The sequence below is a fragment of the Engystomops pustulosus genome, chromosome 5 (assembly GCF_040894005.1).
Source record: "Engystomops pustulosus chromosome 5, aEngPut4.maternal, whole genome shotgun sequence".
In the NCBI taxonomy this organism is placed as follows: Eukaryota; Metazoa; Chordata; class Amphibia; order Anura; family Leptodactylidae; genus Engystomops; species Engystomops pustulosus.
In genome coordinates this window covers 188,092,943-188,117,383 of record NC_092415.1, presented here as the reverse complement: position 1 = coordinate 188,117,383, position 24,441 = coordinate 188,092,943, and the positions used below count along the sequence as shown (strand labels likewise).

Here is a 24,441-nt window from a genome sequence, read left to right as displayed (position 1 = left end):
AAAAGCTTACAGTCTATGAGGATGAGGGGGTGACACAAGAGCTTACAGTCTATGAGGATGAGGGGGTGACACAAGAGCTTACAGTCTATGAGGATGAGGGGGTGACACAAGAGCTTACAGTCTATGAAGATGAGGGGGGACACAAGAGCTTACAGTCTATGAGGATGGAGGGTGACACAAGAGCTTACAGTCTATGAGGATGAAGGGATTACACAAGAGCTTACAGTCTATGAGGATGAAGGGATTACACAAGAGCTTACAGTCTATGAGGTTGAAGGGATTACACAAGAGCTTACAGTCTATGAGGATGAGGGGGTGACACAAGAGCTTACAGTCTATGAGGATGAGGGGGTGACACAAGAGCTTACTGTCTATGAGGATGAGGGGGTGACACAAGTGCTTACAGTCTATGAAGATGAGGGGGGACACAAGAGCTTACAGTCTATGAGGATGAAGGGATTACACAAGAGCTTACAGTCTATGAGGATGAAGGGATTACACAAGAGTTTACTGTCTATGAGGCTGAAGGGGGTGACACAAGATGTATATTTACTTCTAACAACCTATAAACCCGCAAAAAAATTGAACACCATCAAAAAGTTGAAAGTAACTTTCTGTGATGATCGTAAAGTAGCGCAAAGCATAGTTCCCATGTCCCACCTGCTGGTCCTTTGTCACATGAAATGCTTACTCCCATATCCCACCTCCCATATTGCTAGGTGCTGTGTGTCACACCCAGGTACTTGTTGGTGTGTGGGGACCAATCTTTTGGATAAATGTTACTCCAGAAAACCCCTGTAGAGGCAGGATGTACAATGTATCTAGTATCAGACCTGAAGTCTGCAGTCATTTCATTTGTTGCCCAGTACTGCCATCTACTGTCTTACATTTATTCAACACTCTATGGGGGACAATTACTTACCCGATCCGAGGAGTTCACTTAAAGTGTATTGTCCGACGATAATGCACTGTGCACGATTCACTAAGATCGTGCGCCCAATATCCTGCATGTGTCACTGCTGCACTCAGGTCTGCAGGAGTTCACCTTCTTCTTCCCGGTGCATGTAAGTGCATTGTCTTCAGTCAGTCGGATTGTCCGACGGCCCGCGCCCCCGATATCTGTCACATGGAAGCCAGCACAGCTGCGACACAATCCGACCGATGCGACACAATCCCAGCACAGACACCCGTAAAATACCTTTCAAAGCTGCGCAAATCCCAAAAAAACGGGGAACAGTCCGTCGAAAGTGCGACCCTTAGTAAATGAGCCCCAATATTTCTGTGACTGACATTTCATTAGGTTCCGTTAAACACAGATGTCCTTGAAGGAGATCGTAAAAGAAAGTTCACCTTGACTTAAATGGATCAACAATTGTAAACCAAGCACACCCTTTGGCAGGATCTGATCGTATTTTCGCTTTAATTGCATGAGTTGATACAGAAAGGGCTTTTAAAATTATGCAAATGAAAGGCATAGGAAGCTCAAAGAAGAGCATATCCTGCCAGAGGGGGCACACACTAGTATGTCATTGTGTGCTTGGTTTACAATAGTTCATCCTGGTGGTAGATGTCCTTTAAATGTAGCATGCAATGTAACAAATGTGAACTTGCTAATCGGTGGGGTTCTCAGTGATGGGACCCACACAGTTCACCTGAATGGGGGTCTGTGGTACCCCTGTCATAGCTCAAGGCAAAGAGAGCAGCCGGGCAGAGAGCATCATAGGCTGGCGACACAGAGCACTGGTAAATGATAAATTCCCCCATTTTGTTAAAGGGCTCATTGTAAAAATGCCTATTATTAAAAACAAGTTTTATGTAATACCTTTTATGTAATAATATTAGAGGCTTTTTTTTTTTCTATGATTATTGTGTATTTCAAAATGTGTCATTGCGCTTGACTTTCAGAACTACAATTCCCAAATTGTCTCTTTTGAAATAATGCATATTTTATGTTGCGCAGCTAAATATATAGGCGCACCCTCTAGGCTTTGGTTTTCAGTGTAAGCCACCCCGCTTGTGTGAAAAGCGCCTTAGTCTTCGCAATCCATGTTGCTTTACAATTCTCTAATGAGGGCAATGCTGTTCATTCTTCAATTCAATTATTTATGTACAAATATAAAACACAATTAAATACTCAGAAAATGTCAGAAAAATAGAAGTGAAGTAAATAAATATGTAAAGATCTTAAATAGAGATGAGCGAGCACTAAAATGCTCGAGTGCTCGTTATTCAAGACGAACTTTTCCAGATGCTCGAGTGCTCGTCTCGAATAACGAGCCCCATTGAAGTCAATGGGAGACCCAAGCATTTTTCAAAGGGACCATGGTTCGGGAATAAAATGTGTTAATTAACTGAAAAAGAATGTCTTCTGATAAGTTAGCAGATGTATGCAAACATCTGCAATCTATTCTTCACTGTTCCGCACGTATATTATCTCCTGACAAGTTAGCAGATGTGAAGAACAGTGAAGAATAGAATAAAAACAGTGAACACAGTGAACACAGGATCATTTAAGTGAAAAACACAGTGAAGAATAGATTGCAGATGTTCGGCACATCTGCTTACTTGTCGGGAGATACGCTGTCCCGGGATCCGCTGCTCTTCTTCCACTGAAGTCTCCCCGATGTCTCCGTGCTGCTCCCCGATGTCACCGTGCTGCTCCCCGATGTCTCCGTGCTGCTCCCCGATGTCTCCGTGCTGCTGCCCGATGTCTCCGCGCCGCTGTCCGATGTCTCCGTGCCCCGATGTCTCCGTGCCGCTCCCCGATGTCTCCGTGCCGCTCCCCGATGTCTCCGTGCCGCTCCCCGATGTCTCCGTGCCGCTGCCCGATGTCTCCGTGCCGCTCCCCGATGTCTCCGTGCCCGGATGTCTCCGTGCCGCTCCCTGATGTCTCCGTGCCGCTCCCCGATGTCTCCGTGCCCTGATGTCTCCGTGCTGCTCCCCGATGTCTCCGTGCCGCTGCCCCATGTCTCCGTGCTGCCGCTGCCCCATGTCTCCGTGCTGCCGCTGCCCCATGTCTCCGTGCTGCTCCCCGGTGTCTCTGTGCTGCTCCCTGTGTTCTTCAATGTGTTCTTCACACATATATATATTGTTCTTCACATACTATTTTGTTCGCACCGTTCCGCGCGTATCTTCCGACAAGTAAGCAGATTTGCCGAACATCTGTAATCTATTCTTCACTGTGTTTTTCACTGTGTTTTTCACTTAAATGATCCTGTGTTCACTGTTTTTATTCTATTCTTCATTGTTCTTCACTGTGTTTTTTTTTATTAAATGCTCGATCTCGAGCAGGGGAAATACTCGTCCGAGCAACGAGCCGTTTCGAGTACCTTAATACTCGAACGAGCATCAAGCTCGGACGAGTATACTCGCTCATCTCTAATCTTAAACCGAAAAGTCTTCCACTTCCCCTGTATGTAGCGCGCACCGCACAGTTCTGAAGTGTTTTGAACCACTTCAGGCACCGTAGGTTACAAAAACCTTACGCATGCGCGGAAGTAGGTTTCCCCGGCAGTGTCATGGTGAACTGCATCAGGTTGAATTCCGTGCTCAGAGCCGGCGGCCGGGCTCTGAGCACCACAGCGGGGAAGAAGCAGCGGCCATTGGTGGCGGAGACTGCAGGTAAGTGACCCCCTGATTATGTACCTGTCGCTGCTCCGCCCCCTGCCGGGTCACACTCTGGAGGTCACTGCTGCGCGGACACACGTGCCGTCTCCATGACACCTCTGCTGCAAAATGTGGCGTCACTTACGTCTACTGCACCGAGACTGCTGGGAATTGTAGTCCCTCCAGTCACATGTGTACGGGGCTCCGTTATTCTTCCTGGAAATGTAGGAATACATGGACTTATGGCTGTTCCTATTCCTCTGGATGCAATGATATAGTCCGCAGTGTCAGAGAGTGATGAGGGGCACAGGAGGAATAACAGAGGGCACTGGACAGTGTAACGCCATGTGAAGTGTCACAGCGAATATACATTATGTAATTAATATTTCTGTTATGTTTGTCCCAATTTTTTCACGATTACCTGACCAGTGCTGACTGTAGGGATGTGACTGTCATCGGGGGTGGGGGTGAGCCATCACATGGGGTCCTGGGTGCTCAGTCTATCGATAGACCCCACGTATGAGCAGAGGTCAGCACGCGGCTGCCCCATCAGAGAGTCACACACACCTCAGGTCCCACAGTATTGAACTATACACCTTGCACACAGGTGCGCTGGTCGCCAAGGGGTCTACAAGAAATTTTTTTTAAATCCTCTGGGGGTCCAGGGTAGTGTTTGCAAAAATAAAAACATTCCCGGCTTTGGTCCCCTCACCCCCAGGTACTTCCGGGTTTAATCTTTATGCCCAGAAGAACAGCAAATAAATGGCCTTTTTGGACCCTGGGACGTCACTGTTTATGTTGTCTCAGGGTCCGGGGAGGTCACTCATTGGCTGAAAGAGGTTCCTGTGACCCCTTCAAATTGAGAGCTTGGTACATGGGTGAAAACTGGAAACATTAGGGCGAGTGGAGGACGAGGGGATTGAACCACTTCTACTTACCTGCTGGAGTGTCTCTTCCTCAAATATTTGTGGGGATTCGGCTTGTCGTATCGCAGTCAGTAGGTTCAACCAAAGGCATACACCCACTTTATAAAGGGGCGTTCATCACCTTTGTAAACCTTTGCATCTTTTATTAGGAGTCTGACTTACTCTCATGCACTTGAACTTTGTATTTTTGTATTTTTTTTAACTGTTTTTATTTAGCTTTTTTCAAAATTTTTCACACATGGTCACTGTAATATCACAAGAACATAAACAATGAGGTAGGAGGTCAAGGGGACAATATGAGGTTTATCCATATGGCCGGAAACCAGGAGGAGCGTGAGGTTGAACGTTGTTTTAATCCATGTTCTATTAACTTCACATTCATTTCAATGGAGCCATGCACAAGAATATGTTTTGTCCCTCATCCGCCTGGAGACAGTGTAAATCTCAGAGCAGGCATTCCTGCCTGTGTCTGCAACCAGGGCCTTCTTATAGATTTCTATGGGGACTTGATAAATATGGACACCAAACAGGTGTGTATGAGCTACTCGGTCACTCAATCATGTGTATCTTCACAGTCAGGTTTTGTTCAGGCCAAAACCAGAAGTGGAACCTACACACGTAACAGGTATAATGGAAAGATCTGCATCTGTTACATATTTTGGACCATTCTTGGTTTTGGCTTTAAAGGAAATCTACCACCAGGATGAAGGACTGGAAACCAAGCACACTGACATACTGGTGTGTGCCCCCTATGGCAGGATTGGCTCTTCTTTAAGCTTCTTATGTCCTTGTTTTTTAAGAAAAAAAGGCTTTCAATTATGCTAATGAGCCCGAGGGGCTCCAGACTTCATTAACACCTATGGAGCTTGGAGCCCCTCAGGCTCATTTATGTAATTTTAAAAGCCTTTTAAAAAAAAAAAAACAGGAAATAAAACTAAAAGAAGTGCAGAGGGGGTGGACACCAGTATGTCAGTGTGCTTGGTTTACAATCCTTCATCCTGGTAGAAGATAACTAATACAAAATCCTGACCATCGGCAAAATATGTGACATACCGACTGTTTTTACACTGACACAGGCCACAGATCTATTGTCTGCAACCTGAGAACTGCACACGTTAGTATTTGTTCTCTAGCCTTCACTGCGCCCAAGTGATCAGTATTATCTGTCAAGTGGGTGGTGCCAAACTGTCTACTGGGGTGCCCTTATCACATCAACTAATAAGAATATTGTGGGAGATTTATTAAAAGCGTCTTGAGTGCAGAACTGTTCTAGGTGCACATGGCAACCAATCATTTTATTATCAGCTGTGGGTACATCAAAGCTCTGGTTGGATGCAATGGGCAACTAGAACTGTTCTGCTCTCAGACACTTCTGATAAATCTCCCATTGTGTGGAAAATTGGGAATGCTGGGCACTAGAATAAAAATCCCTTCACTGTTAACAATGGAACATTGCCTATCAAAGGATACAAGTAATAAAGGAATGTTGCTGTCTGGTATGACTGAGTTCTCCTATGGATCTTGTGTGTCTGTACAGTTGTCTCCCCCCGGTGTATAACTGTATATAAATTGTCTTTCCTTTGACGTCATCCACAGATCAGCATCATGTGACGAGGAACAACTTCTCCGATGTGCAGCGCGTGCGCCACGAACAAGCCAAGCATTCAGTATTGATCGGCTGCCCGGCCAAAATCAATGAGAACAAGTTCCTGAAGTATTTGTCCCAGTACGGGGAAGTAGCCAGTCACTTTTTCTTTGACAGTAATGTAAGTATTCGTGCGGGATGCCTCTGCTGCTGATACTGGACTGTACTGCTACATAATGTGGGGGCAGCACATGAGGCCCATGATCAGATGATTGCTGCAGAGAGTGTTTCTCGAACCACTGGCTTTGCAGCAGTCGTCTTATAGTTTGATGTTAAGTCCTTCCCACATTATAGGGGATAATATGCTGATCAGTGTGGGCCTGACCTCTGGGACTAGAATTGGGATCCTCTTCCTCTTTGTAGATTATTAATTCCCTTTATCTTTGATGGATATAAACAGGTTCTGTACATGGCTATCTTTTACAATCCCATAGACGGGACCACTGAGTGGTTGCACACCTGCTGCCACATTCAGGTGAATGGGAACCCCTGTTATTGTTATCCAGTGCTTGGATCACTAACAATAGGCTTGTTATCCCCTAAAGGGAACCTGTAAGTTAAACCAACCCATTCTAACTAAACATATAATTGAAAACTGCTATTACAGAGCAGTAAAACTATCCCTATGTTTTTATCCCCCATGCCTGTTCCACAGTCAGTTTGTAAAGTTGACTCATCTATGTAAGTCCGGCATATTCATGTCCTTCATCTCATCTCCTCCTCCTTAGGCTAATTCCCACCTATTTTAGGAATGAGAGAGACACTGGCTGTGTTACTCGATGAAGAGGCAGGGGGGCATGAGGGGTCTGATTTCAACTTTATGAATGGACTGTGGAACTTCACAGGCATAAGGAGGAACGTTATGGGGATAGTTGTACTTAGTAGAAGATTCTCTGCATCTTTAAATTCCATTCTTGCACTAACCGTTTTGTGTGTTATCTTCTGTTTTAGGGAACTCACGCCGTGGTGGAATTTGTGGATCTACAAAGCATAAACTCTTTCCTAGCAGGGACTAAAATCCCAAGCGATGAAGATGTATTTGTGGTGCCATATAAGTCAAGATATATCAGACTCAAGACAACAGAAGTGGGTCAGCAGTTTCCGAAGTGTTGGCCGCAGTTTTGTATCCCCATGAACAGTCTAGTAGAGAAATTATGCGGCGCCGAGAGTGTAAGTGTCATAGTGGTAAAGGCAAGGGAGATCTGTTCTTGGGGTCTCTATTACTGGCTCCTGTGTAAAGACGCTGGCAGCAAGGCGCATCTGGAAAATGGCGCATACAGGTGTAACTGCATAACAACTTTCTGATGGTCTTAGGCGACCCTTGTGAAATGGTTGTTTGCCCAGAACCCCAACGCCCCCCCCCAACATGGGGTTGCAACCCACAAGTTGAGAACTGCTACCCTTAGGGTTTTAGAGTAATAAATATTAATGTTTCTAATTAGTCTGAATGTCTCCAGAACTTGTATAACTGTTCCCATCATCTCTTTGATCAGATTGAAGACCAAGCACATCTGCTCCTGGATGACCTCCAGCTGACGGAGGAAAGCATCAGACTCCGCTACCTGGTCAGCTCCTTAATAAGTGACATCGCCACCGCCTACTTCCCGGAAGCCTCTGTGCATCTCTATGGCTCCAGTGTTAATTCTTTTGGCAAAATGGGATGCGATTTGGACTTGTTTTTAAATCTGGAGGATATCAAAGGATATAGATCTGGAAAGGTAAGTTCAGGTGACATGATGTGGCAAGAAGAGAAAAGCCACATCTGCTGAATGCCGTTCTCATACTGAGTGGCCGGCTCGGCCTGAAGAAAAATGCAAGACTTGCAGATGTTTATCTTATGTATATGGCAGACTTAAAGGGGTATTCTGGGATTCAAGGGTTTGTACCAACTTTTCAAACAAAACCCTATCCACAGGATGGAGGATAGCAAGCTGATCCGTGTGGCACTGAATGGGGAGACTACAAGTCTCATTCTTACTAATGATTGTAGTACCATTCTATGGTATTGGAGTGTTGGAAATAGCAGAGCACAGCTCTCAGGTATCTCCGGCATGCCAATAGACAAATGTAAGTGTCGGAGGTACCTGAGCGCTGTGCTCAGCAATTTCTGTCATTCCCATAATATTGAATCGATTGGCATGGGATATGTTTGGTTTTCTCAAACCCTTTACACATATTTAAAGGTAGATTGATTTAGTTTTCTAATATTTTATTTTCAATGTGCTGCTTTTATGTGCCCACAGATGACAAGTCCTTACAGTACAGAGTTTTGGATGAGGCGGGTTTCCTCAGGAAGGACGGCGCAGCAGAAAATCCTCTCTGTCATTGGCGAATGTATAGATAGTTTTGGTCCCGGATGTAATGAAGTACAAAAGATTCTAAATGCCCGCTGCCCCCTGGTACGGTTCATCCACCAGTCATCGGGCCTCCAGTGTGACCTTACTGCCGACAATAAGTAATTATATTACATATTTAAGAGGGGCTTTTGGAGAATACTCCCTTGGGATATTGTTCCTTTAGACAAATCTATATAATTTTTGCTGGAATCCACTGCAGGAATGAATAGAAATCCAACATCCAAACCAAGCGTGACAAACTATGGACACTTACTCATAGATCCCGGGACTGTGACTGTGGTAATCTTCTATTTGTTAGCCATGGCCTCTTTCCTTCTAGAATCAATGTTAAAGATTATGCTGATGAACCTGAAAGGCTACTGCGCCTTTTCCCACACCACTTCCAAACTTTAGCTTCACTTGCAGTTACACTGTCTCACGGTCTCCACTCTGCTCCTTCTCGGCACTTTCCCCTTCCTCTGCCTGAGAGTATCTCACAGTAGCATAGGTAGATTCAGCACACAGTTGAAGGGGGGAAGTGCTCCTGTGCAGTGTAACAGCCTGTAAAGCTACAGAATGGATGGGCTCTTGGTTTATGCTGTCTCATTAGCATAAAAGTCCATTTTAGAAGGAAGGAGGCCATGGATAACAAATATAAGAAATCATGGTGCCTGGATGTATGAGTAAGTGTTCCTGGTTTATCGTGATGATCATGACTTAATTTCAGCTGAAGATTTGGCTGTCAGTTTTCCAAAATCCTGTTCTGTGTATGCGTTCTGTACAATCCGAGTACACAAAGCAATCTGACGGTGACTCCAACAGCTAAGGTTTCGCTTGCACTTCCATTCAAAGTAGCATGGGTCATATTTCATCCTTCAAAATAACAGCCAGATAACAAAAGCACATGACGCTCTCCATATACTTACTATGGGGGTCTTCAGATTTTGTCTTATGATGGAACTTGTCTAAGTTGAGAGTAGAGGAATAGGCCCTTAGAGTTGTATTGTACAGTCACGGTGCATTGAGCCTACAGCGTGCCAACTGCACTAAGACGGGGCCAGACGGGGGAACAGCGAGGTATAGACGAGCCGCAGCCTTACCCTGTTTACAGCCCATTTGGTTGTGTGTACATGGCCTTACTTTTTAGTTTATGGTTTTGGTTAGTTTTTGTTTACATAGACTATAAAAAATGATTTCTAAGAAGGCGGCTCCCTCTGCTGGATTTGTTACGAATTGCATCTTTATTGCACAACATGTGCTTGTACAGCAGTATTTACAGATCATATGCAGATCATGTAGATGAGTAAATCAGGTGATAATAACCCCACACATGCTGTACCTCTTCTCTGTTCTGTTTTGTAGAATTGCACTGCGAAGCTCAGAGCTGCTGTACATATACGGTAACCTTGACCACAGGGTGCGAGCGCTGGTCTTCGCCTTGAGGAGCTGGGCCCGTGTCCATGGGATCACAAGCAGTATTCCTGGACACTGGATCACAAACTTCTCCCTCACCATCATGGTCCTATTCTTCTTACAGAAGAGAACCCCACCAGTCATCCCAACACTCGACCAGCTGAAAAACCTTGCAGGTAAGTAAGCAGATGAGGGTATTCAAAAATGTGTTCCCAAAAATGAATGGAAGGCGGGTAAAGGTGTTCTCTCTGCCTCTCCCTCCCTCACTGGGCAGATACGCCACTCAGGAGGAGGAAGGGACACGGTGATATCACTGTCCATATAAGGTTACTGGGGATACACCCCTGTACATTGGCTGTTGCTGATGTACACTCCTTCGCATTCAGGGAGGGCCTACCTTCTTTTGGGCTGAAAATGCCTGGAAAGGATATCTCATGGATAAGAGTGTATATCTCCGGTTCTGTTAAATATCCACACACAATCCTGTTCAACCCCTTGGCACAATAGGACGTACATGTACATCTCAGCAGAGAGAGTAGCAGAGCCCGTGCGATCGCTGCAGGAGCTCGTCTGTATGTGAAAACCAGACTTCCGCAGTAACAGCTGGGTCTGCGATACTCACAAACCCGGCTGTTTAAACCTATAGATGATGCGTCATGCTGACCGCTGCGTCTATGGGGCTGTTCCAGGTACTCGCCTAGCGGGTTCGGCAACCTCTGTGCAAGGCACGCTAAATGAGGTACCTGAAAAGTACCTGAAAAGCGGCTGCCATCCTGGAAATAATAAATGTCCATGTCACAAGAAAATAAACATTTTATAGAATGTAAGATGTGACAATGCAAATCTGCCTTCCCTTCTATGCCCGGCCTGTGCCCATACAGCAGTTTACCAACACACTCGGGAGAAATTGGGTATCAAACTTTGTGGCTTTTTGTGATTTAATCGATTGGGAATTAAACATTTTTGGGCCAAAATGAATGCAATTACAAATTGTAAATTCCACCTCCAATTTGTTTTGTAAAACACTTAAAAGAGTTTCTCATACATTGAGGGGTGTAGTTTCTATAATGGGGCAATATGTGTGGTTTTACTTTTATTGGTCTCAAAGTCACATACTGAGCAGGTGCCTGTAATTAAGGGTTTTGGCAATTTTCATAAAAATGTGAAAAATTGCACCCAGAATTCTAAGCCCCATAACAACCTACACAAATGAGCGGATGCATAAAAAGCCAGACAAACAAAAAGCGGACATTCAGGAAATGTTAGTTATGAAGTTATTTGAGTGCTATGACTGAAAAGCAAAGAATTTAGAAATGAGATTTTTTTCTACATTTTTGACATATTTCCTTTTTTTTTAATTGAATGCAAAAAATATCTTCCTCTGCATCTGTGGCTAAACCTGGGAAAGGGGGATGCACATGTCATGAAAAACAAAGTTAAAGTTATGATATATAAAGCTTTTCCAGAGATATCGCCATTTAAAGAAGCGCAGAGCAGAACGGGGACACCAAAGACCATGGGTCAGGAAGGGGTTAATCCAGAGTCCTAACCAATTCCTGCATTTTATTTTCAGGTAAAAAGGAAAAAAGCATCATCGATGGCAATGACTGCACGTTTGTGAGAGACCTTAATAAAATTAGGCAAACTGCAAATAAAGAGCCATTAGGTAAGTCACATACATGTGCAGATAGACCACCCGTATTTAATGGGGTCCTCCCCATCTGAGGTTTTTCTGATATATTCTCAGACCTGCGCCTTCTTGGGGACAGGCTTATTGCTCCGCTATTTTCAGCTCTCCCATAGGCTTAAATGGGGGGCGTGGTTTTTCACAGACACCTCTCCACTATGCCCCATGTGTGTTACAGGGGTCAGGAGACCCGGAACTATCGGGTTATGACACATCCTGTATAATGGACAGCATGTGTTGTCTGGGTTTATACCACCTATTATTTGGATAACTTTGCACCCGAATTTGGGCAAATACACAATTTTGAGTACATAGGGCCAGATTTATCAATAGTGATATGCGCTATACTGGGTGCAGTGTGCCTTATGACGAGTGCGGCAGGTTACTGAATACTGGCATAAGGTTTTCATTAATCTGGTGCCCCCTGCACTGCGCAGGAAGTTTGCAGCAACGTCTTTTTTTTGGGGGGGGGGTGCACCTTCAACATGGAGCGCGCAACATAATGTGGCGCAAATGCTTCATAAATACGAGTGCAAGCAGTTTGTGCAAAGTCAGACAGAAAACTGGCACAATCAATTTAATAAATGTGGGCCATAATCTTTTAAAGAGAACCAGTCACCACATTTTCACATATACAGCTAGTGATAGGTTTCCATAGAGCCCCAGTAACTGACACCTTTCTTTTAGCTAAATCAACTTTGTAATATTCCCGGGCATCAGTGAAGGCTTGTTTTGCTTGACCAGCCCCACCCATTTACTCCTCCCCATGTCTGATGCTTCTTCTCAACACGTCATGTGACCAGAATGACATCATCTCAGGTCCTTTAGCCTTTTAACATTAGCCTCATGCATATATCTGATCACATGAAATCACAACAGCCTCTATGGAATTCTATTTCTACCTATCCATCCATTTATTACACACTGTTTTGAGGTGCGTTTTTCATACGGATTTATCTATTTAGTATTGCATTTTTATGTGGATTTTTTTTTTTCCTCCTATGAGAAAATATTTTAACTCCCACAGACTTAAATGTAAATAAAAACACATGCAAAAATCAATTAGGACGCACAAGAAAAGTAACACTATCATTATTTTATTTTCCTCACCGAGCAACAATTTTTGGGTGGAAAAAAAAACTGCATCGTCTTCATTACTTTTGCCAAACACATTCACTTTCAATAAAAGTAAATGTGGGTCCGGCCTTTGTGACTTATTTTTATGATAAATTGTAGCCGTGTTGTTGTGCATGACGTCTCCTACTTCTCCCCCAGTGTTTGTGCTGCTGAATGCCATAGGTTTAGTAGGAGTGATACAAGGGATTACACGTATCTCCCGTTATCTTTGTGATTTATTAATATTATTTATGTATGTAGGAAAAACAAGATGCTTTTAAAAAAAAAAAAAATCTGTCTCATTTTCAGTAAAACTATGTAAACCTTGTCATTATAATGAATGTGTATTTTCTATATTTTGTAGATGGTCTGCTGATCGAATTTTTGGAATTTTATGGAAAGTTTGACTTCAAAACCAGCTGCATAGATATCCGCAAGGTTTGTATATTTTATGGAAAAGTTGAAATAGTTCTGTTTTAATTTTCTATTCTACCGGTATTTTATTTAAATGAAATTAGTCATTTTTGTCCTTCTATGTTCGAGATTAGGAATGCTATTCAAAACCAAATATTAGGCTGATACCACTTAAGTAGAAATGGCTCAAGACAGGGAAATTTGGCTCAGTAGTGTGGCCGTGTGCCTGTTTGATCTCCCTACAATGCCTGGGCATGCTCCTGATGAGGCTCAGTAGTGTGTAGCCTCCATGTATGACCTCCCTACAATGCCTGGGCATGCTCCTGATGAGGCTCAGTAGTGTGTGTAGCCTCCATGTATGACCTCCCTACAATGCCTGGGCATGCTCCTGATGAGGCTCAGTAGTGTGTGTATCCTCCATGTATGACCTCCCTACAATGTCTGGGCATGCTCCTGATGAGGCTCAGTAGTGTGTGTAGCCTCCATGTATGACCTCCCTACAATGTCTGGGCATGCTCCTGATGAGGCTCAGTAGTGTGTGTGTCCTCCATGTGCATGTATGACCTCCCTACAATGCCTGGGCATGCTCCTGATGAGGCTCAGTAGTGTGTGTGGCCTCCATGTATGACCTCCCTACAATGCCTGGGCATGCTCCTGATGAGGCTCAGTAGTGTGTGTATCCTCCATGTATGACCTCCCTACAATGCCTGGGCCTGCTCCTGATTAGGCTCAGTAGTGTGTGTAGCCTCCATGTATAACCTCCCTACAATGCCTGGGCATGCTCCTGATGAGGCTCAGTAGTGTGTGTATCCTCCATGTGCATGTATGACCTCCCTACAATGCCTGGGCATGCTCCTGATGAGGCTCAGTAGTGTGTAGCCTCCATGTATGGCCTCCCTACAATGCCTGGGCATGTCCTGATGTGGCTCAGTAGTGTGTGTAGCATCCATGTATGACCTCCCTACAATGTCTGGGCATGCTCCTGATGAGGCTCAGTAGTGTGTGTAGCCTCCATGTATGACCTCCCTACAATGTCTGGGCATGCTCCTGATGAGGCTCAGTAGTGTGTGTGGCCTCCATGTATGACCTCCCTACAATGCCTGGGCATGCTCCTGATGAGGTTCAGTAGTGTGTGTATCCTCCATGTATGACCTCCCTACAATGTCTGGGTGCTCCTGATGAGGCTCAGTAGTGTGTGTGGCCTCCATGTGCATCTATGACCTCCCTACAATGCCTGGGCATGCTCCTGATGAGGCTCAGTAGTGTGTGTCACCTCCATGTATGACCTCCCTACAATGCCTGGGCATGCTCCTGATGAGGCTCAGTAGTGTGTGTAGCATCCATGTATGACCTCCCTACAATGCCTGGGCATGTCCTGATGGGGCTTAGTAGTGTGTGTAGCCTCCATGTATGACCTCCCTACAATGTCTGGGCTTGCTCCTGATGAGCCTCAGTAGTGTGTGTAGCATCCATGTATAACCTCCCTACAATGTCTGGGCATACTCCTGATGAGGCTCAGTAGTGTGTGTCACCTCCATCTATGACCCCCCCTGCAATGCCTGGGCATGTCCTGATGTGGCTCAGTAGTGTGTGTGGCCTCCATGTATGGCCTCCCTACAATGTCTGGGCATACTCCTGATGAGGCTCAGTAGTGTGTGTGGCCTCCATGTATGGCCTCCCTACAATGTCTGGGCATGCTCCTGATAAGGTTCAGTAGTGTGTGTGGCCTCCATGTGCATCTATGACCTCCCTACAATACCTGGGCATTCTCCTGATGAGGCTCAGTAGTGTGTGTAGCCTCCATGTATAACCTCCCTACAATGTCTGGGCATGCTCCTGATGAGGCTCAGTAGTGTGTGGCCTCCATGTATGACCTCCCTACAATGCCTGGGCATGCTCCTGATGAGGCTCAGTAGTGTGTGTATCCTCCATGTGCATGTATGACCTCCCTACAATGCCTGGGCATGCTCCTGATGAGGCTCAGTAGTGTGTGTATCCTCCATGTGCATGTATGACCTCCCTACAATGCCTGGGCATGCTCCTGATGAGGCTCAGTAGTGTGTGTATCCTCCATGTGCATGTATGACCTCCCTACAATGCCTGGGCATACTCCTGATGAGGCTTAGTAGTGTGTGGCCTCCCACATACCTGTATGACCTCCCTACAATACCTGGGTATGCTCCTGAGGGGGATCCTTTCTGAGAACTGGATTAAAGCATCCATCATCTCCTGGACAGTCTGTGGTGCAGCATGGCGTTGGTGGATGGCGTGAGACCTGATGTCTCAGATGTCCCCTCCATAGCATCAATGCCTTCATCATGCAGGAACTAATGACATACAACAGCCACATGTGGCCTAGCACAGTCATGTATCAGAGAGAACCCAGGGACCACTGCACCTACATGTGGTCTCCCAATGGTTCTGAGGATCTCATTGTACATGAAGGGTGTGCGGCCCTCCAAAGAAATGCCTGCCCACACCATAACTGACCCATGGCCAAACCGGTCATGCTGAAGGATGTTGCAGGCAGCAGAACGTTCTTCACCAGACACTGTCACATTTGCTCAAAATGCAAAAGTCACTAAAACCAATAATACAGCCAATAAGGATGAGAACGGAGCCATGTTATGTGCTCACCACTTACAGAACCCCTCCTATACAGGGGTTGTCTTTCTATTGTTATTGACAATGTGTTGTTGTGAGTTCTCTGTATATCTGGCTGGTTAGAGTGGTACTGGACAGTATAATAATCTTCATTACTCTAATTTATGTGTTATAGGGCGTAGAAAAGAACAAACCAGAAGCGGCGGCTCTGTACATCCAGAATCCATTTGAACAGAAACTAAACATAAGTAAAAATGTCAACCAGTCGTCGCTGCAGAGGTTTGTGAACTTGGCTCAGGAGAGCGCCTACATCTTACAGGACCAGGGGGGGCGCCCTTCTAAGAAAGGGAAACCCTGGGGTCTCGCCTCAATATTACTCCCAGCAAGTGCAGACAAAGGAACCAGCCCCAAGAGGAAGAAGAAGGTATCGGCCAGTGAGAGGATCGGCAGTCTCTTGGAGTCTCTAAAGGACAATGATGACACAGGAAAAGCACAGCCGGGGCATTGACCATGGTGGTAATCGGGGTCATTGCAGGATGCCAGGCTCCGGACAAGGACTGTAGTAATGCCCATTTTATACCCAGCACGGGCTCTGACTGTTTTATGTCTGTAAAATCAGTTATTTTATATGCGAGATGTAAATTACAGAGAAGCCGATATGTTTATTACAGAGAATCGCAGAGGACAGTGGCACTACCACGGAAGACCATTGGCACCGCCACCGGAAATGTGGTAAAAGGTGTACGGATACTGTATATTGTACTGTATGTTAAGGGGGTCTGTGACCCATTGTAGCGGCTATCTACTATGTAGAGGATGACTGGGTAGGAGTGTAGCTATACCCAGGGTGACACAAGATCTAAAGTGTCCAGGAGGCGGCCCCTCCATGCACCGTGCCTTGGGGTTTGGTCTACTGAATGCTTCCTATACGGAGTGATGTGACCAGCATCCAGTCAGGAAACCACCAGAGCCTTCACACAGAAGGGGAGGAGCATTCAGTGCACTCTCAGAGCTCCGCCTCCTGAGCACTTGAGATGGTGATGCTGGGGACATTAAAATATGGATTTCTGTATGCGGCCGCCTGCCCCGGTTATGCTTACACTGCTCTCCTCTCTTCTGTATGATGGGGTAGGACTCAGACACTCTCCCTTTAACAGGTTGTACTACTAAGAGTAAAGAATGATTGTCAATTTATTCAATTTATTCTTCTTTATTTGCTGCATTGCTTCATTATGTGACAGGGAGGATTATTTACAAGAATCAATGGTAGACATTGCAACAGCCGTTCTCACATTTCTCAATACAATTCTTGGTGGCGTTTTATCATTCTGTGCCAGGCTGCCCCTCTGGTGTGTGCCCCCCCCCCCCCCCCCCGTTGGCGGGCAGCCCCTCTGGTGTCCCCCGTTGGCGGGCAGCCCCTCTGGTGTCCCCCGTTGGCGGGCAGCCCCTCTGGTGTCCCCCGTTGGCGGGCAGCCCCTCTGGTGTCCCCCGTTGGCGGGCAGCCCCTCTGGTGTCCCCCGTTGGCGGGCAGCCCCTCTGGTGTCCCCCGTTGGCGGGCAGCCCCTCTGGTGTCCCCCGTTGGCGGGCAGCCCCTCTGGTGTCCCCCGTTGGCGGGCAGCCCCTCTGGTGTCCCCCGTTGGCGGGCAGCCCCTCTGGTGTCCCCCGTTGGCGGGCAGCCCCTCTGGTGTCCCCCGTTGGCGGGCAGCCCCTCTGGTGTCCCCCGTTGGCGGGCAGCCCCTCTGGTGTCCCCCGTTGGCGGGCAGCCCCTCTGGTGTCCCCCGTTGGCGGGCAGCCCCTCTGGTGTCCCCCGTTGGCGGGCAGCCCCTCTGGTGTCCCCCGTTGGCGGGCAGCCCCTCTGGTGTCCATCCTGGCGGGCAGCACCTCTGGTGTCCCCCCCCCCCTCCCTACCCTGGCAGGTAGCCCCTCTGGTGTCCCCCATGGCGGGCAGCCCCTCTGGTGTCCATCCTGGCGGGCAGCCCCTCTGGTGTGTCCCCCCCCCCCCCTCCCTACCCTGGCAGGTAGCCCCTCTGGTGTCCCCCCTGGCGGGCAGCCCCTCTGGTGTCCATCCTGGCGGGCAGCCCCTCTGGTGTCCCCCATGGCGGGAAGCCCCTCTGGTGTCCATCCTGGCGGGCAGCCCCTCTGGTGTCCCCGCCCCCCCTCCCTACCCTGGCAGGTAGCCCCTCTGGTGTCCCCCCTGGCGGGCAGCCCCTCTGGTGTCCCCCCTGGCGGGCAGCCCCTCTGGTGTCCATCCTGGCGGGCAGCCCCTCTGGTGTCCCCCCCCCCTCCCTACCCTGGCAGGTAGCCCCTCTGGTGTGTCCCCCCCCCCTCCCTACCCTGGCAGGTAGCCCCTCTGGTGTCCCCCCTGGCAGGCAGCCCCTCTGGTGTCCCCCCCGGCGGGCAGCCCCTCTGGTGTCCCCCCCGGCGGGCAGCCCCTCTGGTGTCCCCCCCGGCGGGCAGCCCCTCTGGTGTCCCCCCCGGCGGGCAGCCCCTCTGGTGTCCCCCCCGGCGGGCAGCCCCTCTGGTGTCCCCCCCGGCGGGCAGCCCCTCTGGTGTCCCCCCCGGCGGGCAGCCCCTCTGGTGTCCATCCTGGCAGGCTGTTCCTGTCTCCTAAGGAGATTTAATTAAACATCAGTGTTTTTGTATGGAATTAGGAGAAACATTATCCCTTTACTGGGGAAGTGTATTCTCCATAATTCCAGCAGAGGGTGCACTCCTCACAACTCTTATAGTAATAACATGAGGGCGGTGTGATCACCACTGCTCCCCCGCTCTCCTCCCAGATGTTATATACAGACCTCGGCAGGTATATAGAGGCAGCGCGGACGTGAGAACCCACAGCTTCATAATATTGGCTCCTTCTCTCATGCAGATGGGGTACAGGGCTATGATACGCTCCATGGACCCTCTCAAGACGTGTCCCTTTCCATTGGTATAACTCTAAATGATAATATAGAGATCTATGAATGAGAAGTAGGTAACACAGGAAAGTACAGCCCATACACCAGTTTGTTTCATTATTATCTAGTAAAAGTTGTGTGAGTTACTGTTATCAGTTCCGGGGGTCTGTGACCAAAAAAGTGAGAAGAGGTGATACCTGTAAGTTACTGTTTACTGTTCTTTACTGAGAACAGTGCAGTCTGTACTATGTGCCGTTGCCTGTGTAGTGCGCAGGGGAAACCAGATCCAGGTTCTTCATGAATCTGGCGCCCCCTGCACTGCTCCGGCAGAATGCAACATTTTTTTGGTGCACTTTGTTCATGGTGCAGACAGAATTGTGGCGCAGAAGTCTGGCTAAGCAGTAACAGCCACTTTTGGTGCACGTTTTTCTGTCTTGTTGGACACTGTACAGCTGCAACACAAAACTGGTGCAGATACTTTATAAACACAGGTACAAGCAGTTTGCACGTTCTTTCTAGTGCAAAGTCAAACAGCAAACTATTGCAAACACTTTAATAAATGTAGGCCACTATTTAGATTGTTGTCAGTCACATTTTCTGTCTTGCATCTGGAGCTACAAAAACTCTTCACCTTCCGGCTTCTTCTCTTATGTACTCAGGATAACAAAATAAAACATTCTCTAATTCACTTTTGTTACTAAAAATGCAGCATTTCACAGATATAATTCCAACTCTCTCAGTGTATAAGTCCTGGTGTACACAATTTCAGTTTCCCCTAGACACTACCTAGTAACTTCTTACTTGGGGTGATGGCACACGTGGCGTTTTTTGGCCCTTTTTAAGCAGTCTGTCAAAAATCGCATGCGTTAAAAAACGCATGACTTTTTGACAGGTTTGACCAATTATTTTAATTGAAACTGGTTAAAAACGCATGCGTTTTTTGACTGACTGCTCAAAAACGGCCCAAAAACGTATTCAAAGTGCCACGTGTGCCAACACCCTTAGGGTCGGGGGCGCCATCTTGGTTGAGATTGTGCTGCTGAGATTACGGTCTGTCTCTGCTGTGTGGCTGTAGCCACGCCCCCTGCACAGAGCTCACACTGCTGCACACTGAGACACAGAAACTTCCTGCCAGGAGAGAGAGGCCGCAAACTACAAGGAGATAAGTGATCCAGGACAAAGGGGAGGCAGGCACATGTCTGTGAGATGTAGCAGGGCTCACAGTGTAACAAGCTACAAGGAGATAAGTGATCCGGGGGAAGGGGGAGGCAGGCACATGTCTGTGAGATGTAGCAGAGCTCACAGTGTAACAAGCTACATCCCACACCCTAGGATTTTGCACTGAGCAGCTGAGGGAATAATAGGCAATAAAACTGAGTAAAATAGTAAAGTAAGGGGTTAAAATGATCTTTATTGTGTTAACATCACAAGGGGATTGAAATGTGAAAATTTTCATGGGAAAACCCCTTTAAGGGGTTCATTGTAATAATACATTTTGGCGTGTCCTGCTCCCTGGTGTGCTGGTGCTTGTATTTCTCTACATCTGGTATGCATTACAGGCTATCCTCCACCCATCGTAGGGAAGAAGTGGTTTTGGGTGTAGAGAAATGATGTAATAACATGACGACATTATTTCCTATATTGCAGTGCTTGTTTTCGATGGATTCCTTCACAAATAACCTAAAAGCCAGTAAGATTATAAAGAAGAAAACAGGAGCACTAGCTAAGACTGCCCCGCCCCCAGTGCACCGAGAAACGCATTTACATAAAGATAATAATGGAATTTTTCCGAGAGAAGTATGTCTAAAAAGTATACAAATCGCTCTACACTACACTGTGGGGGGTTTAGGTGCCGTTTTTTGGGAACTTCCTCACGTTCTTCCATGAACACTCCGGTTGTTCCGTGTTGTGATAGTCGCGTCGTGTCGATCTGATAAAAAACATAAGAGTTCGTTCTGGAATGTATAAATGTGTTTCTTGGATCCCCATAAATATTAAACACATTCCTCTCGCTTACACTTGTGCGGAGGCCAAAAAAGTTTAAGTTAGGATACGATGTGTAAGATTACGCAGGGGTCAGGGAGATGTCTTGGAACATAAACCGGCTGGAGAGTTCTCACATCAGACCCAACTGCTTAAAATTAGAACATAAGACAATAACTGGGAATAGAGGAGCTTCTACATTAGGCCTCTGTGTTTGGATATCGGTATTGGATCTAGGACAGTAAGTAATATTGTTGGCGTCTCTTTTTTCCTTTCTTACTATAGTTCTTGGCTCTCCTTGTGTGGCAGGGCCTCGGGCCAACTATGACTTTTCCTAGGAAAGGTGGGTCACATCAGATTCCAGTCTTTAGTTGTGACTGTTTCTACCCCCCTACAGCTATACTTATGATGTGTATATTTTATGAGGTCCTCATTACTCCTCCAGTTCTCATAGTAGTGTGGTGCACCCCTGATGGGAATTTAGGGTTGATGGGGGCAGTATTGGGACCTTTTCCTCTCACCTGGTGGTAGGCTTTTTGAGCAGGCAGAGGTGGCTAGTTATTGGCTCCTGGAGGCTAGTTGGTTAGACCCATCGATAAAAGACTGTGGCCAGGGTGACCAGTGATGGCAGGAGATGTGTAAGATGGTGTAATCCCTGGTTCAAACATCTGGCTTGTAGATAATCTTCTGGCCCACAGATGGTGAATTGGGGTGCCCATGATGTTGATATTATCAAGATGTAAGATGAGAGATCCAATAGAGAAATTCATGGCTCAGTTTTTTCCAAGTTTTATTGTTATCACAAGTTGGTTATTGTACATAAGAGCCAATTTCGGACCTTTGATGGTGCTCCAAAGGTCCTGAAACTGCAGAATGAAAGCAGTTAGAAAGGACGCATCCTCCATTCCCCAAAAAAGCTTGATTCTAGTACCATATGTAGGAAGTTATTATCGGCTTGTAGGGGCTATATAGTGTTTTATAAGTTTTTATGTTTCATTTTAGTCCTATCACTTTTGACAACTTCTGAGAAATGGTCAGTATAGAATATAAGACGTAGAGGTCAGTGTGAGAACAGACACTTACGATCTATCTATGGGTCCAAACTTTTTATCCAAAATTCTTTACTTTATGACCATCCATATCTCACAAAGTACCATGTCCTCTATCACTATACTATAAGAGTTCTGTCATCGTAGACTCACATCAGGGACATAGTGCGGTGCTTCAGTGGTCCGCACAGTCCCCAGATCTCAACCCAATTAAGTTTCTTAGAATGAAAACGTGAAATGTTAAGGATCCATGTGGATGACCTACTCCTGTATGTAAATTCACTTTCTATATTGCTCCCTGTGAACCTCGAGGAATTTAAGGAATTTGGTTTCTTAAGTAATTTCAAGGTCAATACAAATAAATCACAGATCCTTAATGTCTCTCATCCATCTCCAATATATAAAGTAGTTGCCATGTAAATGTAAGCCCCACTTAGTCTTAAAGGGAACCTGTCACCAGCAATTAGCGTAATAAACCACTACCAGAATATTGTCAAACAACATAACACCTTCTAGTTATTGTTTCTTTCATTGTCCAGTGTGGTGGCATCATCCAGAAAATCAACTTTGAAGTGAGATGTAAATTGGTTGTATAAAGTCAGGGAGGAGGAGAGTTTAACACTGAAGTCAAGGTGGGAGCTCTGAACACCTCCTCCTCTGTGATTGACATTGTTCATTGGACTTCAGGAGATCTGGTTAGTGATGTTTCTGGATGTAGGACCATCAATTACAGTGAGTGAGGCTTTCTGAGGAAGAGAGAGCTTGACTTCCGTGTTAAAATCTCCACCTCCTTGACTTTATATGACCAATTTACATCTTACTTCAAAGTGAATTTTCTGGATGATGCTCAACAACATACTAATAGTGGCTTATTAGGTCAGTTTCTGCTGACAAGTTCCCTTTAAAGCACTACGGTCTTCGAAGTATGATCAGCAAGCTACTCCTCCTCAAACAACTAAAAAATATATATAAATGGAGCTTTGATGTAGCAACACATAATAATCATAAATGCCAGCCTAATCTACTCTCTGCAAACGTCTATTTAAAGAAAAAGGGGAAAGTGCTCATAGGGCAACTTAGGGTTCTCTAGCCTACTAGAACTCCTTAAAACACTCTAAAATAATAACAGGGTTAATGGAGAATCCCCAGGGGCATACGGCACCTTGCTACAGCTCCTAATCCACACATTCTTATGTACTCCTGGTTTTGAGCCCTGTGGCCACCTTGGTTCAGGGGACAACAGGAAATCCCCTAGAAAGTAGAAGTGACATCCTGTGTCCGAGGAAGCCAGTCATTGGATGAAGTGGATCTGTGACTCCACTCAAAACTAACTTCTCATCAGGCAGATCTTCTCAGTTCCCCGTTATTCATGGCATATGGCACTTGACCACTGTAGCCGACCAACAACTTCAATAGTGACCTCAATGGTGTCTTCCTCAGACAGTAATCGGATGAAGTGGTCAGATATCTTTAATGAAACCTCATTACTGGAGACCAGAATATTTAGGCTGGTGGGAACCCTGAGAGCATTGGAATCATCAGGATTGGTCAAGTTAGTTTTATATTTATCTTATTTCTAAGTGTTTTAATTAAAGGTTTCCGGTTGGCTGGACTACTCATTTAACATTAAAGTTTTAGTCCATAATTTAGTCTCCCAGCTGGTGTGACCAGTGACTCTCAACATAACCTGCCATCATGTATAAGACGGAGTGAATTGTGGCCTTCAATGTTCAGAGACATCAGTTGCTTAGATGTGGTCATAAGTATTCAGACCCTTTGTTGTGACATATTTAACTCACTGTCCATTTCCTTATGATCCTCCTTGAGATGGTTCTACTTCTTCATTGGAGTCCAACTGTGTTTAATTAAACTGATTGGGCTTGATTAGGAAAGGCACAAACCTGTGTATATAAGACCTCACAGCTCACAGTGCTTGTCAGAGCACATGAGAATCATGAAGTATAAGGAACTGCCCAAGGAGGCCAAAACAGAATTGTGGTAAAACACAGATCTGGCCAAGGTTACAAAAGAATTTCTACTCAGGGTTCCTAAGAGCACAGTGGCCTCCATAATCCTTAAATAGAAGAAGTTTGGGACAACCACAACTCTTCCCCGACTTGGTTGTCAAGCCAAACTAAGCAATTGTGTGAGAAGAGCCTTGGTGAGAGAGGTAAAGAAGAACCCCAAGATCACTGTGTCTGAGCTCCAGAGATGCAGTAGGGTGATGGGAGAAAGTTTCACAAAGTCACCTATCACTGCAGCCTCCACCAGTCGGGGCTTTATGGCAGAGTGTGCCAACCGAAACCTCTCCTCAGTGCATTTAAAAAGCTGCATACAATGTGCAAAGCATGAATGACTCCCAGACTATGAGAAATAAGATTCTCTGGTCTGCTGAGACTAAGATTGAACTTTTTGGAGTTAATTCTAAGCGGTATGTGCGGAGAAAACCAGGCGCTGCTTATCACCTGCTAAATATAATCCCAACGGTGACACATGGTGGGGGCAACATCATGCTATGGGGGACAGGACGACTGGTTGTAATTGAAGGAAAGATTAATGTGGCCAAGTACAGAGATAGACCTCTTCCAGAGTGCTCTGGACCTCATACTGGACTGAAAGTTCACCTTCCAACAAGACAATGACCCTAAGCACACAGCTAAAATAATAAAACTGTGGCTACAGAACATCTCTGTGACCATTCCTGACTGGCCCAGCCAGACCGGACCTAAACCCACTCTGGAGAGGCTTGAAAATGGCGTCCACCA

The 24,441-nt window shown here is 46.2% G+C and overlaps 1 protein-coding gene across 1 annotated transcript; it reads left to right on the top strand.

Moving 5' to 3' along the window:
• The first annotated feature begins 3,452 nt into the window (after window positions 1-3,452).
• On the top strand, window positions 3,453-16,960 carry MTPAP (mitochondrial poly(A) polymerase). Its single transcript, XM_072154077.1, has 9 exons — window positions 3,453-3,621; window positions 6,129-6,298; window positions 7,129-7,347; window positions 7,671-7,895; window positions 8,421-8,632; window positions 9,876-10,102; window positions 11,500-11,592; window positions 13,094-13,167; window positions 15,923-16,960. Exons 1-9 carry the CDS (start codon window positions 3,519-3,521, stop codon window positions 16,253-16,255), a joined length of 1,656 nt encoding a protein of 551 aa, XP_072010178.1. The 5' UTR covers window positions 3,453-3,518; the 3' UTR covers window positions 16,256-16,960.
• The last annotated feature ends 7,481 nt before the right edge of the window (window positions 16,961-24,441 follow it).

Coding starts and splice junctions, on each gene's coding strand:
- MTPAP (XM_072154077.1), top strand. CDS start 3,519: ATGGTGAACTGCATCAGGTTGAATTCCGTGCTCAGAGCCGGCGGCCGG. Junction 6,299..7,128: donor ACTTTTTCTTTGACAGTAAT/GTAAGTATTCGT, acceptor CTTCTGTTTTAG/GGAACTCACGCCGTGGTGGA. Junction 13,168..15,922: donor GCTGCATAGATATCCGCAAG/GTTTGTATATTT, acceptor TATGTGTTATAG/GGCGTAGAAAAGAACAAACC.